This window comes from Nylanderia fulva, unplaced genomic scaffold (assembly GCF_048542155.1).
Source record: "Nylanderia fulva isolate GAGA-0341 unplaced genomic scaffold, ASM4854215v1 Scaffold9, whole genome shotgun sequence".
Classification (NCBI taxonomy): Eukaryota; Metazoa; Arthropoda; class Insecta; order Hymenoptera; family Formicidae; genus Nylanderia; species Nylanderia fulva.
In genome coordinates, this window is record NW_028191026.1 from 5,100,476 (window position 1) to 5,120,276 (window position 19,801).

Consider the following 19,801-nt stretch of genomic DNA (forward strand, 5'->3'; position numbering starts at 1 on the left):
ATCAGAACACATGAGAGTTCTATGATGTATACGGAACGATAACAAAATCTCGATTTGCATAGCATTTATCTAATTGAGTCTATTAACTTATTAATTAATCCATTGCACAATAATTTATATTCTAATACTCATTTCAGTCAGACTTTACTTAGTTATATAATCATGATCTTATAATGTATTATATAAATAGCAGAATATTAGGGCAAAGTTTGTTAAATATTAATTTTGCATCTTTATATATTATGAATCTTATACAGGCTAGACGATTAATTTATCAATCGTCTAGCCTATTATAAGATTAATGAAATATAAAGTCGTTTAGGCATTAAAAAAAATAGCCATTGAAATAACGAAATTACAAGACAAAAAAAAAGGAATTGTTAAGCAAATTGTCACTCTAAAAAATTATTGTGCAAGATAATATTGCTAAAGGGTATATTTTATTGTTTAAATGACGAAGACATTTCCTCTTACTAAAATAACATTAACACTTTTGAAAATTATGTTTATTAAGAAAATAGTACCAATTGTATAAAATTTTATTTTTTTGATTAACATATTTTTTAAATATTAAAAATATAATAAAGATTTGAAACCAAATGACTAGTCTTACAAGTATAGTTTCTACATATTTATTTTCACGATTAAATTTACACATACAATATATATTTTGTTGAAGATATTCATAATAATTTCTCCCTCATTTTTAATACACATCAATATCTTACATTTATGTAGTATTTGTATTAATTTCAAATGATTGCTTGTCTTCGATCGGAACGAATTTTACACGAACCGGATGAGAAGGACGAATTATTAGATCAGCCCTCAGTCGGATATCTTTTATATGATCTACTGGCTCCAAGTAGAAATTATGCACCAAAGGAGCTATCATAGCCTTCATCTCCAGCATGGCGAATCGTTGACCTACAATTAAATATGTATCAAAATTTATTAAGTGTATTAAAATTTATCACGAGGAAAGATGCAAATGGCAAACAATTTACCGATGCAATTCCTCGGTCCAGCACTAAATGGTAGATAAGAATAAGGATGACGTTTCTGGATTTTCTCAGGCAAAAATCTATCCGGATCAAATACATCTGGATTTGGCCAAATATTGGGATCTCTGTGAACTCCCCAAATATTAAGATGCAAAATCGTTCCGGCAGGCACAACATATGAATCTGGAAAGCGTATTATAATATTAGTTGCAATTTGCAAAAATAAGTTTCTTTTCGAAAAATAAAATGTACATTAATATTTTTATAATGTTAGAGCAATTAAACATTATTTTAAAATTATTTTATATTTCATCTATATATTTTCCGTAAACATGATTGAAAATATAAAATTGTGACATGATCGAAAATATATATATAGAATAAAATGATTAATTACGTAATTTTACATCTTCCGCTGCTGTTCGTGATATTAAAAACACACTCGGGTACAAACGTAGTGTCTCCTTTAAACATCTGTCTAAATATAATAAATTTTGCAACGATTTCATGGTAAGTTTTCCTCCGTTTTTCTGCATCACGGTATCAACTTCAGCCCTCACACGTTCCTATGTCATCAATAATAATTAAAATGCATTTTTTACAAACATAGATCATAGATATGAAAAAAATGTTATATTAAATAAAATTTTATATTTATTTTAATGTTGTTTTAATTTTTCAGGACGTATTATATAAAAAAAATATGCGACAATCATTAAATATTTATATTACTTTGAATAAAAATTAGAATAAATATATTATATCTCAATATGAATAAAAGAAAAATACCTGGATATCTTTATGTTCGGCTAATAGTAATAAAGTAAAGATTAAACCCATTGCTGTAGTATCATGACCCTGTAATTATGATCATATTGTATTGTTATATGTATTCAGATAATATGTACAAAAAATTACTTAAGCATTACCAATACATACTCCAAACATAAACGTATCAATTTCTTCTCTGATATCGGAATCAGTCAAAGAACCTTGTCGAGATTCCAATATTAAAAGATCCAACATGGCAAGTCGCTTTTTTTTAGCTAGAAATAAAAAACGTATTAGCGTCAAATCCTATAATTTTAACACTAATAATTTTTAAGTGTGATATTTCAATTATGCATTATATCAATTACACTATATATATTTTCTCGTTTAAAATTATTAAAATTATATTATATATAATAATAATAAAAACGATAAGTATACTCGTATTTTGAATTATTACGTGTGGTTATGTATTCGACATAAATTCTAGAAGGATGATTTGTAAAATTTATATTGCGCAATCAAACTAGAAACTCTGATTCTATTCATACATACTTCCAAAAACTTCTATATCATCAATCTCCATCTTATTATTTTCAAGATTTTTCAAGTATTGATCATTCGTGCGGTCGTGATAAAGTTTTCTTTCTGCGATGATCTAAACAATATTAAATTTTTGTTTAGTATAATTAGCAATATCGAACAGTTTTATAATTATAAATATAATAGCATGATAGTTATTATTATTTATGATTAATCGCGTAATCTTGCGATAGAAAGATTGAAAAATTTATTGTAATTTTACATAAAGGAGAGTTTGAAAATAACGTACTTTTTCTGTAAATTTATGTAATACTTTCAAGACCCTTTTTTGCTTAAATCCAGGTAAAGTCAATGAAAATATCCAAGTGTTATAGAACCAAGGTCTTACTAGTCTAAACCGTAATTCAATAAGGTTATTATAATTCCAATAACAATATAATCTTATTATTTTTTGTTATTTTAAGTTTTATTTAAAGCCATCGTAAAATCTTGGAGTGATTTTTAAATAGTCATGGATTTTGGGTAATAGAAGTAAAATTTTAAAAAGTATTTACGTATATAACAATGAAGAAGTAAATGCTAAATCTTCTAACAAAACATTTTGCTTTATTTGTAATTATAGTTTTTTATGGAAGATAACTTATCTTCAGATATTTAATTGCGTACAATTTATTTTACTTAATTGTAATTGTTTGAATAATATAACTTTTTAACAATTTTTTCAACATTTTAAAGATTGGAACAATTTTTAATTTAGAATGAAACTTTAATCGGAGCGCGCGCACAATATTTTTATTATTAATTATTGACCTAAACCAATTGAATTTTATAACTAATTAGTTACCGTCCAGGACTATTCAATAATTACTCTATTTCTTGAAAAATATAGATATATCAAAACCAAATCTCAAATAATTATAAATATGCATATATATATATATATATATATATATATATATATATATATATAAATTACCTATAAACTACTAATTTGGTTATTTCGTGAATCGCGTTTCGATACCGTTGCTGAAACTCGCCCAAATTTTTCAAAGAAACGCCCATGGCAGTTTCTGCAAGTGCATTATTATATAAAATTAAAAAGACAATTGTTTTTAGGTAAATAGATGTAGTTTTTGTATAAAAAATCAATAATATTACTTATCTTTATTATAATATTACTTTGTAGCATTAATTAAGGAATACATTTTCTTCTTATCTTTTAAGCCCCAATTTTTATTTTTAATTAAATCTTTATATATAAAAACACGAACATTTATAAAAATCTTACCGCATATCGCATTTAATGTATATTCACTAATAAATGGTAATAAATCTTTTACAACAGTTCCTTCGGCATCCTTCAAAGATTTTGTCATGCATTCGCCCTCCTTGATCAAAATCTCAACAAACTGATTTAATATATTGAAATGAAATGCAGGTGTTAATATTTTTCGTCGCGAATGCCATTTAGCACCTATTCAAAACAAAAACAAGAAAATAACAACATGAAATTGTCTAATAAAAATGATAAAATATAACATTACTATCTCTCTCAATTTTAATGTTTAGCAGCGGACCAATCCTTCGATATTATTAATTCTCTTAAATTTATATCTTTCTTTTATAATGCAATTTTTTTTACAATTTTTAAACCGTCTTTTCATGAAATTTTTTCAGTGAAAGGTATTATTATAATTTAAATTATTTTATAATTAAAACTTTATGCACATTGACAGAGAGAAAGTAAACTAAAATTTATTTAAAATCTGTAATGCGACTATTTGATTTAATTGTGAAATATCTTTTTACTTGAGAATATATATAAATGTATCATAGCAAAATTATTCTGCAATATAATTATCCTTTCAAATATCTAAATTTTCTAATATACGATGTAATTGTGTAAGTATACCGTTCAGAAATATATTCAAATCTAATTGAAATATTATTTTATTTTTTGAAACAGGCTTACGTAATATCAAACTGGAATAATAAAAAGTACGCTTATATATTATTTTAATTAACGTCATTTCATTACCTGCGCTAGTAAGAAGTCCTGTGGCGAGCCAAGGTTCTAATAACTGATAAACAATATTATCTTTCCCAATGTGTTTGGTACCACTTAATATCGTCTAAAATCATCGAAAATGTATTCAGCAGATAATTTAATAATTGCATTTCAAATTATTATTCAATCTCGATTTTTTTTTCTTTTACATTTTTTATCAAAATCTTTTTGTGAAACAGCAAAATGCAGGATTCCTGAATCTAACTAAATATCTAGAATTGAAGAGTTTGATTTAATGAAAGAATTGAATTTCTCTCATTACCTCTAAATCATCTGGATGGCGAATGGATACAATGGGATAGAACATTAACCAGACTTTGAGAATGGGATAATACTCATTAGGTATCGTATGAAGCAAATTCCATTGATCCTCTGAAAAATATATTATAAATACAGCTACTAAAATTGTCGTGAGATTAATTTTTATCGTCATTTTCAATATTACTGAACCTTATTGTGCAGATATTTAAAAATGGATCGATAATAATTAAGAAAATGGATTGCAGAGAAATACTGGCTATAGTTTGAATAATTATTTAATATACAATAAGCATGCATTAATATTGATAACTATCTGCTTAAATCAAAGAACTTATTAATTTAAATGTTGCTTGTATGTGCGCACAAATGAAGAATCGTGTGTTAATTAAGGTAAGTAATTAAAAATTATGTACTTGCCTGCAGAAACATTAAATTGAATTGCATTGCCTACAATTGGATCAATCGGTGGTCCCGGTATAAGATTAATCAATCGACCGTTTTTTCCATGATGCACGTAATAATTATACACCAATAAAATAAAAATGAATAATAATAATATGGTGATAAACATTGTTTTTTTTTAACGTAATATTATTAACTCAAATTCAGCTCAATCTTTTTCTGGTTTCTGTTTCACTGATTCTTGAATGACTTGCGCAAAATTATAATATATTATGAGTACGATGTGATTTACAGCAGGAACTGAAGGTGAGTGCTATAGCCACGCAAATACGAGTAATATAAATCTTGATGCATTTCTGACACTAATGTGGTAAAGGAAGGGATACAATGAATCGTTGAGAAATAAGCCATTTTCTTTCTCCACACGCTAAACAGCAATCGAAAATCAAACTTTTGCAACAGGTATTGCAAAAATAATATTTATTTTATCACCAAACTTACACTTCTCTTTTATATTTGAAATATTATTAATCTTAAATTTTTGCGTGCAAAACTTGCACGTAAACATATAAATTATATGCGTATAAACTGTGTAAGATATATGCCTGAATTTTGCATGTGGAATATGTTTATGTATATTGTACGCAAATGATTAGCTTATGTATTATTTAATCACCAGCAATCTACGTGCAAATGTACAGAAAAAACAGTATCCGTGAATTATTAAAGTATTCTTGAGTTATTTAAATATCCTTAGAATTATTATATCCATTTCTGCTTGCATTTCGTGTCACAGCGTTTACTTCGTGAGCGGCTGTCATTGCATTTTTTTTTTGACAGTTATATAAATATCGAGGTGTTATAGTGTAGTGACAGTATGTAATGTATATTAAAGGATTTGATGTATTTAATAGTTAAAAGTGTTTATTAATTTTGTGATTGAGTGGTTTCGATTACAGTTATTTTTGCATATTCTACAAGAACATTAATAATGTGAACAAATTATAATTTTATTAATTAATAAACATTAATTAACTAAAACTATTATAATTTTTTCACATTATCAATACTGTCGTACAATGTGCAAAAAGTAACAAATATGCAATTTGCATATAATCCGAAGTCTAGATATCACTAATATAAAGTCTAGAACAAAGAATTTGTATTATGTTGAGACATAATAAAAATTCAATGAATTAAAATTATGTTGAGACAAAATAAAAATTCGATAAATTAAAATTATATTGAAGTATAATAAAAATTCGATAAATTAAAATTATGTCGAAACATAATAAAAATTCGATGAATTAAAATTATGTCGAAACATAATAAAAATTTGATAAATTAAAATTATGTCGAGACATAATAAAAATTCAATGATAATTAAGATTATGTCAAGACATAATTAAAATTCAATGAATTAAAATTATTTCAAGACATAATAAAAATTCGATGAATTAAAATTAAGTCAAGACATAATAAAAACTCGATGAATTAAATCTAAGTCAAGACATAATGTCAAGACATAATAATAATTCAAGAATTTTTATTATGTTGAGACATATTAAAAATTCGATGAATTAAAAATATGTCGCGACATAAAAAAAATTCTTGAATTATTATTATCTCGACATAATAAAAATTCTTGCTTTTATTATGTCTTGACTTAATTTTAATTCATCGAATTTTTATTATGTCTCAAAATAATTTCAATTTATCGAATTTTTATTATGTCTCGACATAATAAAAATTCTTAAATTATTATTATGTCCCGACATAATTTTAATTTATCGAATTTTTATTATACATCTACATAATTTTTTTTTCATTGACAGTTAGAATTCTCTTTTACACAGCTTTATAAACAAAAAGATAAACAAAAGATAAACAAAAGAAAAGCAGAATATATGTATTATTAATAATATATTATTTATTGCGTACTCGTATATAAACAATAAATAATATATATAATAAACTCAGAAATAAATATTTTTATCGGCTTTCAATATAAAAAATATAAATATGCTGTTTTCTAAGTCAGACAATAGAGCCAGAGAAACGAAAAATATAGTTTCTACATGTATATTTTCACGATTAAATTTACACATGCAATATATATTTTATTGAACATATAATATGCACAATAATTTTTCGCTCATTTTTACAATACATCAATATCTTACATTTATGTAGTATTTGCGTTTATTTCAAATGATTGCTTGCCTTCGATCGGAACGAATTTTACACGAACCGAATGAGAAGGACGAATTATTAGATCAGCCCTCAGCCGGATATCCTTTATGCGATCTACTGGCTCCAAGTAAAAATTGTGCAACAAAGGAGCTATCACAGCTTTCAACTCTAGCATACCGAATCGTTGACCTATAATTAAAGAAATATCAAAATTTATAATATTTACAATAATTTTTCATTGCGAGAATTGAAATTGCATGTTATTCACCTATGCAGTTCCTTGGTCCTGCGCTGAATGGTAAATAAGAATACGGATGACGATTCTGGATCTTCTCCGGCAAAAATCTATCAGGATCAAATGCATCTGGATTTGGCCAAAAATTAGGATCTCTGTGAACTCCCCAAATATTAAGATGCAAAATTGTTCCGGCAGGCACAACATATGAATCTGCAAAGCGTATTATTATATTACATTTGCAATTAGCAAAAATAAGATTCTTTTCGAAAAATGAAATGAACATTAATATTCTTAAAATGTTAGAGCAATTAAATATTATTTTAAAATTATTTTACATTTGGTCTATTAATTTTCCGTGTACATATGTGACATGATCGAAAATATGTGTATAAAATAAAATGATTAATTACGTAATTTTACGTCTTCCGCTGCTGTTCGTGATATAAAAAACACACTCGGGTACAAACGTAGTGTTTCCTTTAAACATCTGTCTAAATATAATAAATTTTGCAACGATTTCATGGTAAGTTTTCCTCTGTTTTCCTGCATCACGGTATCAACTTCAGCCCTCACACGTTTCTGTCATCAATAATAGTTAAAATGCATTTTTTACATACATATAGATCATAGATATGAAAAAAATGTTATATTAAATAAAATTTTATATTTATTTTAATGTTGTTTTAATTTTTCAGGACGTATTATATAAAAAAAATATGCGACAAATGCTTAATATTTGTATTACTTTGAAGAAAAATTAAAATAAAATTATTATATCTCAATATAATGAAAGAAAAATACCTGGATATCTTTATGTTCGGCTAATAGTAATAAAGTAAAGATTATACCCATCGCTGTAGTATCATGACCCTGTAATTATGATCATATGTATTGTTATAAGTGGTTAGATAATACGTACAAAAAATTAATTAAGCATTATACCAATACATACTTCAAACATAAATGTATCAATTTCTTCTCTGATATCGGAATCGGTCAAGGAACCTTGTCGAGATGCCAATATTAAAAGATCCAACATGGCAAGTCGCTTCTTTTTAACTAGAAATGAAAGAGCATATTAACATCAAACTAATTTTTGCATATGGTATAATTAAATTATATATCATATCAAAATTATTATACATATTTTCTCGTTTAAAATTATTAAAATTATATTATATATATAATAATAATAAAATTTTTTGGTAAGTATATTTTGAATTATATACGTGCGATTATGTATTTGACATAAATTCTAGAAGGATAATTTGTAATATTTCAATTGCCCAATCAACCTAAAATTAGAAACTGCATTTATTCATACATACTTCCAATTACTTCTGTATCATCAATTTCTGCTTTATCATTTTCAAGATTTTTCAAATATTGATCATTCGTGCGTTCGTGATAAAGTTTTCTTTCTGCGATGATCTAAATGAAATTAAATTTTTGCTTACTAATTAGCAATAGCGAACAGTTTTATAATTATAGACATAATAGCATGAGTTGCTATAATATTTATGATTAATCGCATAATCTTGTGATAGAAGGATTGAGAAATTTATTGTAATTTTACATAAAAAAGAAAGTTCAAAAAATCTTAATTAATAAGCTTTATAACGTACTTTTTCCGTAAAGTTATGTAATATTTTCAAGATCCTTTTTTGCTTAAGTCCAGGTAAAGACAATGAAAATATCCAAATGTTATGGAGCCAAGGTCTTAGCAGTCTAAATCGTAATCCAATAAGATTATTACAATACTAATAATAATATAATATTTTATTATTTTTTATTATTCAAAATTTTATTTAAAGCTTTAGTAAAATCTTAGAGTGATTTTTTAATGGTCATGGATTGTGAAAAATACATGTAAAATTATAGAAACTATTTATGTAACAAAAAAGTATATGCTAAATCTTCTAGAAAAACATTTTACTTTATTTGTAATAATAGTTTTTTGTGGAAGAGAACTCATCTTCAGATATTTAATTATGTACAATTTATTTTATTTAATTGTAATTGTTCCAATAACTTAACTTTTCAACCATTTTTTCATTATAAAGACTGAAAAATTTATAATTTGAAATTAAACATTAATTAAAACGCGCACACAATTGAACGCGCAACCCATTGAATTTTATAACTAATTATTTACCTTCCAGGACTATTCAATAATTACTCTATTTTCTAAAAGATATAATTATTTAAAAAAAAAACATAACTCAAATAATTTTAAATATATACATGTATATATATATATATATATATATATATATATATATAAATTAAATTACCTATAAACTGCTAATTTGGTTATTTCGTGAATCGCATTTCGATAACGTTGCTGAAACTCGCCCAAATTTTTCAAGGAAACGCCCATGGCAGTTTCTGCAAGTGATTTATTATATAAAATTAAAAAGACAATTGTTTTTAGGTAAATAGATGTAGTTTTTGTATAAAAAATCAATAATATTACTTATCTTTATTATAATATTACTTTGTAGCATTAATTAAGGAATACATTTTCTTCTTATCTTTTAAGACATAACTTTTATTTTTCATTAAATCTTTATATATAAATACAAGAATATTGTAAAAATCTTACCGCATATCGCATTTAATGTATATTCACTAATAAATGGTAATAAATCTTTTACAAGAGGTCCTTCGGCATCCTTCAAAGATTTTGTCATACATTCGCCCTCCTTGATCAAAATCTCAACGAACTGATTTAATATATTGAAATGAAATGCTGGTGTTAATATTTTTCGTCGCGAATGCCATTTAGCACCTATTCAAAACAAAAACAAGAAAATAACAACGTAAAATTGTCTAATAAAAATGATAAAATATAAAATTACTATCTCTCTCAATTTTAATGTTTAGCAGCGGACCAATCCTTCGATATTATTAATTCTTTTAAATTTATATCTTTTTTTTATAATGCAATTTTTTTTACAATTCTTTAAACCGTCTTTTCATGAAATTTTTTTAGTAAAAGATATTATTATAATTTAAATTATTTTATAATTAAACTTTATGCATTGACAGAGAGAAAGTAAACTAAAATTTATTTAAAATCTGTAATGCGACTATTTGATTTAATTGTGAAATATCTTTTTACTTGAGAATATATATAAATGTATCATAGCAAAATTATTCTGCAATATAATTATCCTTTCAAATATCTAAATTTTCTAATATACGATGTAATTGTGTAAGTATACCGTTCAGAAATATATTCAAATCTAATTGAAATATTATTTCATTTTTTGAAACAGGCTTATGTAATATCAAACTGGAATAGTAAAGTACGCTTATATATTATATTAATTAACGTCATTACATTACCTGCGCTAGTAAGAAGTCCTGTGGCGAGCCAAGGATGTAACGTCTCATAAATACGACTTTTCTCAATATGTTTGGTGCCACTTAATATCGTCTGAAATCATCGAAAATGTATTCAGCAGATAATTTATTAATCACATTTCAAATTAATATTTAATTTCGATCGAAAATATCTACGATACTCTCTGTGCTTGTTTCTTTTTGAAGAAATTTTGTTTACGTTTATTTCTTTTAAACTTGTTATGAAAATCTTTTTGTGAAACAGAAAAATATAGGATTCCTAATTTTAACTAAATATCTAAAATTGATTAGTTTAAGAGTTTAACTTGATTAGTTTAACTTAATAAAAGAATTGAATTTCTCTTATTACCTCTAAATCATCTGGATGGCGAATGGATACAGCGGGATGGAACATAATCCAGATTTTGAATATAGGATAATACTCATTAGGTATCGTACAAAGCAGCTTCCATTGATCCTCTGAAAAATATGTTATAAATAGAGCTATCAAAATTGTAGTGGTATTAATTTTATCGTTATTCTCAATATTACTGAACCTCGTGCAGATATTTAAAAATTGATCAATAATAATTAAGAAAATAAATTACAGATAAATACTGGCTATAGTTTGAATAATTATTTAATATGGAATAAGCATGCAATAATATTAATAACTATCTGCTCAAAAGCAGAGGATTTATTAATTTACTTTTGCTTGTATGTGCACGCAAATGACGAATCGTGTGTTAATTAGGGTAAGTATTGTAATTAAAAATTGTGTACTTGCCTGCAGAAACATGGAATTGAATTGCATTGCCTATAATTGGATCAATCGGTGGTCCTGGTATAAGATTAATCAATCGACCGTTTTTTCCATAATGCACATAATAGTTATACACTAATAAAATAAAAATAGATAATAACAATATAATGATAAACATTGTTTTTCTTTTACGTAATATCTTTCACTTAATTTAGCTTAATCTTCTTCAGGCACCTGTTTTTTTAATTTTTGGATTACAATTTCGTGGCACAAAATAAATAATATTTATTTTATCACAAAACTTACACTTCTTCTTAATATTTTAAATATTTTAATTAATATGTTCTTTTTTATTATCTACTACAAGACAAAGGACTGCAATAATAACTTAAATATAGACAAACATACATAAAATACATTTTAAATCATGAACATCAAACGGAAGAAAGAATTTCCAGTGCAAACATAATTTTATATATTCGAATTTGATAAGGAGCGACTGAAGAGACAAATTTTTGTCGAAACGTCTTGCGTAATTTAATTAATATATATATATATATATATATATATGTATATGTAAATCGGATTTCGAAATTTGCGATATTAATTGTAACAGCTTTGTAACAATGTTATTTTATATTACTTGCTCGTTAAGGTCTTCAAATAAATCTTATTTTTGTATAACATGCGCTTAAATTTAATTGACAATTTTATTAATTATTACTTATTTGTAGTGTTTTTGACAATCAATTTCAACTCCAATTAAATAATTAAAATAAAGTCACAAATCACATCACGCAGATATTGTATATGTACTCCTGCCAACAAAACATTTTCGCGAAATGCTGACAGTGCAAATCAGAAGTTTGTATTTATAGCCGTCTTTAGCTCAAGAGGATATCACAAATCAGAGTTGTATCTTAAGAATTAATGTATATCACAGACCGTCTGTCTCAAAGGTTATCTGAAATGTCAAAAAATTAAAGTTGAGCAGAATACAAATTCCAATTGATTAAACATTTTCTATAAATCACGAAATTATACTTTAAAGTATTTTTTAATATAAATAGGTCTTAATTTCCAAGAAAATGTATAAATTTGTGTATATTTTCCACAGAAACATATTTTTTTAAAATAGTACCTTAAATTCAACCTAAGAAAAATAAAATTATTTTATCATGAAAAGCGAATAGAATATTTTCAACTGTTTTTTCAATTAATATAAAATTCATTTTTATAGCACAGAGTGTGATAAAAATATTTAAACAAAGAAAAACACAAGCATCAAATTGCAAACATCCAAAAATGTCTGATTGTCAGTCTGAGTCGTCAAAAACAATTTTTTTAAGGATAATGAGATGTTGTCACGTTTTATCATCGATATTGCATCAAACCGATAATGACAGTTATTTTTTAATAATACTAGATAATACAAGCGCGATAAACAAATTTTTACTCCGCGAGTGTACATAAATTTAATGCGCCGAATTTCAATTATGTACATAATTCTAATTCCCGAATTTCTATTATACATATATATAATTTTAATTTGCTGAATTTTTATTATAAACATAATTTTAATTTGCCGTATTTCTTTTATATAAATAATTTCAATTTTTGATTCTCCATTATGTTCCTAATTTTAATTATTAAATTTCTATTATGCACATAATTTTAATTCGTCGTATTTCTATTATGTAAATAACGAAAATTGTACCTAATAGAATTTTTTTAATAGTTATTTCAAAACGAACAATATGTAAATTGTTTTAAAACATTTTTATATGTATGAAGAATATAATATTACAAAATCAAATTTTTATCATTGCTTTTTCATAGTTTATGAATAATAAAATTAAAAAATTATCAACTTATAAAAAAACAAATAAAAAATTGGAAGTAATTCATGAAAATGTAGGACGTTATTATATAAAAATGTTTAATTATAAAAATTCACGATCTCATTGATTGTAATATATCTCCAATACATCCAAAACAAATTTCATCTTGATTGAAGACTAAATAACAATATATTATTTATTTAAGAAAAAAAGAATAATTGATTATTTGAAAATGTGGCTCGAGATTTAAAGTATATTGATTTCAAATAGTATTTTTTTTTTCATTTAAAATTATTTTACACCTAATATTATATAATCTAAATACTCATTTCAGTCAGGCTAAAGTTCAACTAGTATATAATCATTATCTTATAATGTAATAATATAATAGCAAAATTTTAAAATAGATCAAAGTTTGCTAAATATTAAATTTGCATCTTTTATATATTATCAATCTTATACAGGCTAAACGATTAATTTATCAAAAAAAGGAATTGTCAAGCGAATTATCACTCCGAAAAATTTATTGTGCAAGATAATATATTGCTAAAGTGTATATTTTTTATTGTTTAAATAGAAAAGCCTTTTCTTCTCACAAAAATTACATTAACACTTTTGAAAATTATGTTTATTAACAAAATAGTACCAATTGTATAAACTCTTATTTTTTTATGTTTAATAAAATATTAAAAATATTTTATAATAAAAATTTGAAACCAATAATGAATAGTCTCACACGTATAGTTCCTACATGTTTATTTTCACAATTAAATTTACACATACAATATAAATTTTGTTGAACATATAATATGAATAATAATTTTTCCCCAATTTTTAAAAAACATCAATATCTTACATTTATGTAATATTTGTGTTAGTTTCAAATGATTGCTTGCCTTCGATTGGAACGAATTTTACACGAACCGGATGAGAAGGACGAATTATTAGATCAGCTCTCAGCCGGACATCTTTTATATGATCTACTGGCTCTAAGTAAAAATTATGCACCAAAGGAGCTATCATAGCCTTCATCTCCAGCATGGCGAATCGTTGACCTACAATTAAAAGTGTATCAAAAGTTATCAAGTGTATTAAAATTTATCACGAAGAAAGATGCAAATGGCAAACAATTTACCGATGCAATTCCTCGGTCCAGCACTAAATGGTAGATAAGAATAAAAATGACGTTTCTGGATTTTCTCAGGCAAAAATCTATCCGGATCAAATATATCTGGATCTGGCCAGAAATTGGGATCTCTGTGAACTCCCCAAATATTAAGATGCAAAACCGTTCCGGCAGGCACAACATATGAATCTGGAAAGCGTATTATAATATTAGTTGCAATTTACAAAAATAAGAATCTTTTTGAAAAAAAATGTATATTAATAGAGCAATTAAACATTATTTTAAAATTATACATTTGATCTATATATTTTCCGTGCATATGTGACATGTTTGAAGATATATGTAAGAAAAAAAAATTAATTACGTAATTTCACGTCTTCCGCTGCTGTTCGTGATATAAAAAACACACTCGGGTACAAACGTAGTGTCTCCTTTAAACATCTGTCTAAATATAATAAATTTTGCAACGATTTCATGGTAAGTTTTCCTCCGTTTTCCTGCATCACGGTATCAACTTCAGCCCTCACACGTTCCTATGTCATCAATAATAATTAAAATGCATTTTTTATAGACATAGATCATAGATATGAAAATATGTTATATTAAATAAATTTATATATTTATTTTAAAGTTGCTTTAATTTTTTCAGAACATATTATATAGAAAAATAATATGCGACAAATGCTTAATATTTGTATTACTTTGAAGAAGAATTAGAATAAATATATTATATCTCAATATGAATAAAAGAAAAATACCTGGATATCTTTATGTTCGGCTAATAGTAATAAAGTAAAGATTATACCCATTGCTGTAGTATCATGACCCTGTAATTATGATCATATTGTATTGTTATATGTATTCAGATAATATGTACAAAAAATTACTTAAGCATTACCAATACATACTTCAAACATAAACGTATCAATTTCTTCTCTGATATCGGAATCAGTCAAAGAACCTTGTCGAGATTCCAATATTAAAAGATCCAACATGGCAAGTCGCTTTTTTTTAGCTAGAAATAAAAAACGTATTAGCGTCAAATCCTATAATTTTAACACTAATAATTTTTAAGTGTGATATTTCAATTATGTATTATATCAATTAAACTATATACAATATATTTTCTCGTTTAAAATTATTAAAATTATATTATATATAATAATAATAAAATTTTACGGTAAGTATATTTTGAATTATTACGTGTGATTATGTATTCGACATAAATTCTAGAAGGATGATTTGTAAAATTTATATTGCGCAATCAAACTAGAAACTCTGATTCTATTCATACATACTTCCAAAAACTTCTATATCATCAATCTCCATCTTATTATTTTCAAGATTTTTCAAGTATTGATCATTCGTGCGGTCGTGATAAAGTTTTCTTTCTGCGATGATCTAAACAATATTAAATTTTTGTTTAGTATAATTAGCAATATCGAACAGTTTTATAATTATAAATATAATAGCATGATAGTTATTATTATTTATGATTAATCGCGTAATCTTGCGATAGAAAGATTGAAAAATTTATTGTAATTTTACATAAAGGAAAGTTTGAAAATAACGTACTTTTTCTGTAAATTTATGTAATACTTTCAAGATCCTTTTTTGCTTAAATCCAGGTAAAGTCAATGAAAATATCCAAGTGTTAGAGAACCAAGGTCTTAGTAGTCTAAACCGTAATTCAATAAGGTTATTATAATTCCAATAACAATATAATCTTATTATTTTTTGTTATTTTAAGTTTTATTTAAAGCCAACGTAAAATCTTGGAGTGATTTTTAAATAGTCATGGATTGTGGGTAACAGAAGTAAAATTTTAAACAGAACATTTTTAATAGAAGTAAAATTTTACAAACTATTTAAGTAACAAAAATGTATGCAATTTTTTCTAACAAAACATTTTACTTTATTTCTAATTATAAATTTTTATGGAAGGTTACTTAACTATTTTTTCAACATTATAAAGACTAAACAATTTATAATTTGAAATAAAACATTAATTAGAGCGCACACACAATATACATTTTGATTGCTAATTATTGTCTTAAACCCATTGCATTATGTATATAACTAATTATTTACCTTCCAGGACTATTCAATAATTACTCTATTTTTTAATATATATATATATATATATATGTGTATACTATCTTTATAGAAATTTATCACTATAGTGACGCCAATTTATCACTTATTTCGAGTACTTAAATTACTGTATATCAATATTTTAAGTACTCGAAATAAGGGAGTAATTGGCGTTACTAGTGATAAATTTCTACAAAAGCAGAATTATAACTCAAACAATTAAAAATATACATATATATAATAATTATATATATATATATATATATATATATATATATATATAAATTACCTATAAACTATTAATTCGATTATTTCGTGCATCGCGTTTCGATACTGTTGCTGAAACTCGCCCAAATTTTTCAAAGAAACGCCCATGGCAGTTTCTGCAAGTGCATTATTATATAAAATTAAAAAACAATCGGTAATTGTTTTTAGGTAAATAGAAGTAGTTTTTGTATAAAAAACATCAATAATATTATCATTACTTATCTTTATTGTAATATTACTTTGTAGCATTGATTAAAGAACAAATTTTCTTCTTATCTTTTAAGCCCCAATTTTTATTTTTATTAAATCTTCATATATAAAAAAACGAACATTTATAAAAATCTTACCACATATCGCATTTAATGTATATTCACTAATAAATGGTAATAAATCTTTTACAACAGTTTCTTTGGCATCCTTCATAGATTTTCAGAACAAATTTTCTTCTTATCTTTTAAGCCCCAATTTTTATTTTTATTAAATCTTTATATATAAAAAAACGAACATTTATAAAAATCTTACCACATATCGTATTTAATGTATATTCACTAATAAATGGTAATAAATCTTTTACAACAGTTTCTTTGGCATCCTTCAAAGATTTTGTCATGCATTCGCCCTCCTTGATTAAAACCTCAACAAACTGATTTAATATATTGAAATGAAACGCAGGTGTCAATATTTTTCGTCGCGAATGCCACTTAGCACCTACTCAAAACAAAAACAAGAAAAAAACAACGTGAAATTGTCTGATAAAAATCATAAGCTATAAAATTACTATCTCTCTCAATTTTAATGTTTATCAAAAGACTAATTTTTCAATATTATAAATTCTCTTAAATTTATTTCTTTTATAATGCAATTGTTTTGATAATTCTTTAAACTTTCCTCTCTTGTCTAGTAAAAGGTATTATTATATTTTTAATTTTTATATAATTATAATTATTATAATTTTTATTATTTTATAATTAAAACTATATGGATTGACAGATAGAAAGTAAACTAAAATTTATTTAGAATTTGTAATGCAACTATTCGATTTAATTGTAAAATATTTAATTACTTGAGAATATATGTATCATGGCAAAATTATTCTACAATATAATCACCTTTTCAAATATCTAAATTTATTAATATACGATGAAATTGTGTAAGTATACCGTTAAGAAAAATATTTAATTCAAATTAAAATATTATTTAATTTTTTAAAACATACTTATGTAATATCGAACTGGAATAGTGTAAAGTACGCTTATATATATTAATTAACGTCATTACATTACCTGCGCTAGTAAGGAGTCCTGTGGCGAGCCAAGGTTCTAATGCCTCATAAATAATACTTTTCTCAATATGTTTGGTGCCACTTAATATTGTCTGAAATCATCGAAAACGTATTAAGCAGATAATTTATTAATAGCATTTCAAATTATTATCTAATCTCGATTATTATCTACGATAATCTTTTTTTTTTTTTTTTTTTTTAAGAAACTTTGGTTACGTTTATTTCTTCTACATGTTTTATCAAAATCTTTTTGTGAAACAAAAAATGCAGAATACCTAAATTTAACTAAATATCTAGAATTGATTGATTTAATAAATGAATTAAATTTCTCTTATTATATACCTCTAAATCATCTGGATGGCGAATAGATACAACGGGATAGAACATTAACCAGAGTTTGAAAATGGGATAATACTCGGGCATACAAGTTAACGTACACAGCAACTTCCATTGTTCTTCTGAAAAGTGTATTATAAATACCACAATTGTTGTGGAATTAATTTTATCATTATTTTTAATATTACTGAATCTTTGTGCAGATATTTAAAAATGGATCGATAATAATTAAGAAAATAAATTACAGATAATAGTAGCTATAGTTTGAATAATTATTTAATATGTAATAAACATGCACTAATATTGATAACTATCTGCTTAGAGAAGCAGAAGAGATTCATTAATTTACTTTTGCTTGTATGTGCGCACAAATTAAGATAAGTAATTAAAAATTGTGTACTTGCCTACAGAAATTGAAGTGAATTGAATTGCATTGCCTATAATTGGATCAATCGGTGGTCCTGGTATAAGATTAATCAATCGGCCCTTTTTTCCATGATGCACGTAATAATTATACACCAATAAAATAAAAATGGATAATAACAATATAGTGATAAACATCGTTTCTTTTTTGACGTAATATCTTTTACGTAATTCAACTCAATATTCTTCAGGTTACTGTTTCTCTGATTTTTGTACTGCAAATTCTTGTCACAAAATAAATAATATTTATTTTACCACAAAACTTACACTTTTCTTTTATATTTTAAATATTATTAATATGTTTTTTTTTAATAATAAGTTAAATATAGATGAACACACATAAAATACATTTTAAATCATGGGCACAAAATGGAAGAAGGGAACACTATACACAAACCAACAGAAACGAAACACTGTATATTTGAATTTGCAGAGGAAGCGACTGAAGAGGCACAATTAAGTTAGTGTCGAAACGTCTCGCGTAATTTAATTATATAAGTAAATCTGATTTTGGAATTCACGATGTTAATTGCAACAGCTTTGCAACAAAATAATTTTATATTACTTGCTCGTTAAGGCCTTCAAATAAATCTTACTATTTTATTACACGAGCTTTTAAATTTAATTAACAATTTTATTAATCAATACATGATACCGTTTTTTGACGAATCAATTTAAACACCAATTAAATGATTAAAATAAAGTCACAAATCACATCAAGCACATTGTATATGTACATCTGTCAACGGAACATCTTCGCGAAGTACTAATGGAAATATAAATAATTATATTTATATAGTCATTTTCAATTTAAGCGTATTCAACAGGTAATGCAAGAAAT

General features: G+C 24.9%; 3 protein-coding genes across 9 annotated transcripts; all 3 read right to left on the reverse strand.

Annotated features, from left to right (window-relative positions):
* Positions 1 to 616: 616 nt before the first annotated feature.
* Positions 617 to 5,362, reverse strand: LOC146719677 (cytochrome P450 4C1-like). Of its 2 annotated transcripts, none has more exons than XM_085489727.1 (12): positions 5,065 to 5,361; positions 4,649 to 4,758; positions 4,357 to 4,450; positions 3,607 to 3,792; positions 3,295 to 3,388; positions 2,608 to 2,710; positions 2,331 to 2,433; positions 1,944 to 2,050; positions 1,794 to 1,862; positions 1,402 to 1,570; positions 1,008 to 1,187; positions 617 to 927 (listed from the first exon to the last, which is right to left on the reverse strand). In XM_085489727.1, the coding sequence occupies exons 1-12, from the start codon at positions 5,216 to 5,218 to the stop codon at positions 731 to 733; spliced, it is 1,566 nt and encodes a 521-aa protein (XP_085345853.1). In that variant the 5' UTR covers positions 5,219 to 5,361; the 3' UTR covers positions 617 to 730. The 2 variants fall into 2 exon arrangements, with proteins under 2 accessions (XP_085345853.1, XP_085345854.1); XM_085489728.1 differs by having other exon boundaries at positions 840 to 927; positions 1,412 to 1,570; positions 5,065 to 5,362.
* Positions 5,363 to 7,117: 1,755 nt separating this feature from the next.
* Positions 7,118 to 12,381, reverse strand: LOC114929940 (cytochrome P450 4C1-like). 6 transcript variants are annotated; one of them, XM_085489733.1, is made up of 13 exons: positions 12,316 to 12,381; positions 11,616 to 11,726; positions 11,199 to 11,308; positions 10,832 to 10,922; positions 10,086 to 10,271; positions 9,775 to 9,868; positions 9,106 to 9,208; positions 8,809 to 8,911; positions 8,433 to 8,539; positions 8,282 to 8,350; positions 7,891 to 8,059; positions 7,511 to 7,690; positions 7,118 to 7,431 (listed from the first exon to the last, which is right to left on the reverse strand). In XM_085489733.1, coding segments are annotated over exons 1-13 (1,521 nt in total). In that variant the 5' UTR covers positions 12,317 to 12,381; the 3' UTR covers positions 7,118 to 7,234. The 6 variants fall into 6 exon arrangements, with proteins under 6 accessions (XP_085345859.1, XP_029157493.2, XP_085345858.1 ...); XM_029301660.2 differs by having other exon boundaries at positions 11,616 to 11,825; positions 12,316 to 12,380; XM_085489732.1 differs by lacking the exon at positions 12,316 to 12,381 and adding an exon at positions 12,235 to 12,300.
* LOC114929938 (cytochrome P450 4C1-like) lies at positions 12,283 to 19,772 on the reverse strand. Its single transcript, XM_085489740.1, has 13 exons — positions 18,942 to 19,772; positions 18,544 to 18,659; positions 18,203 to 18,293; positions 17,442 to 17,627; positions 16,942 to 17,035; positions 16,134 to 16,236; positions 15,857 to 15,959; positions 15,467 to 15,573; positions 15,317 to 15,385; positions 14,923 to 15,091; positions 14,568 to 14,747; positions 14,289 to 14,487; positions 12,283 to 12,555 (listed from the first exon to the last, which is right to left on the reverse strand). Exons 1-12 carry the CDS (start codon positions 19,096 to 19,098, stop codon positions 14,291 to 14,293), a joined length of 1,572 nt encoding a protein of 523 aa, XP_085345866.1. The 5' UTR covers positions 19,099 to 19,772; the 3' UTR covers positions 12,283 to 12,555; positions 14,289 to 14,290.
* Positions 19,773 to 19,801: the final 29 nt, after the last annotated feature.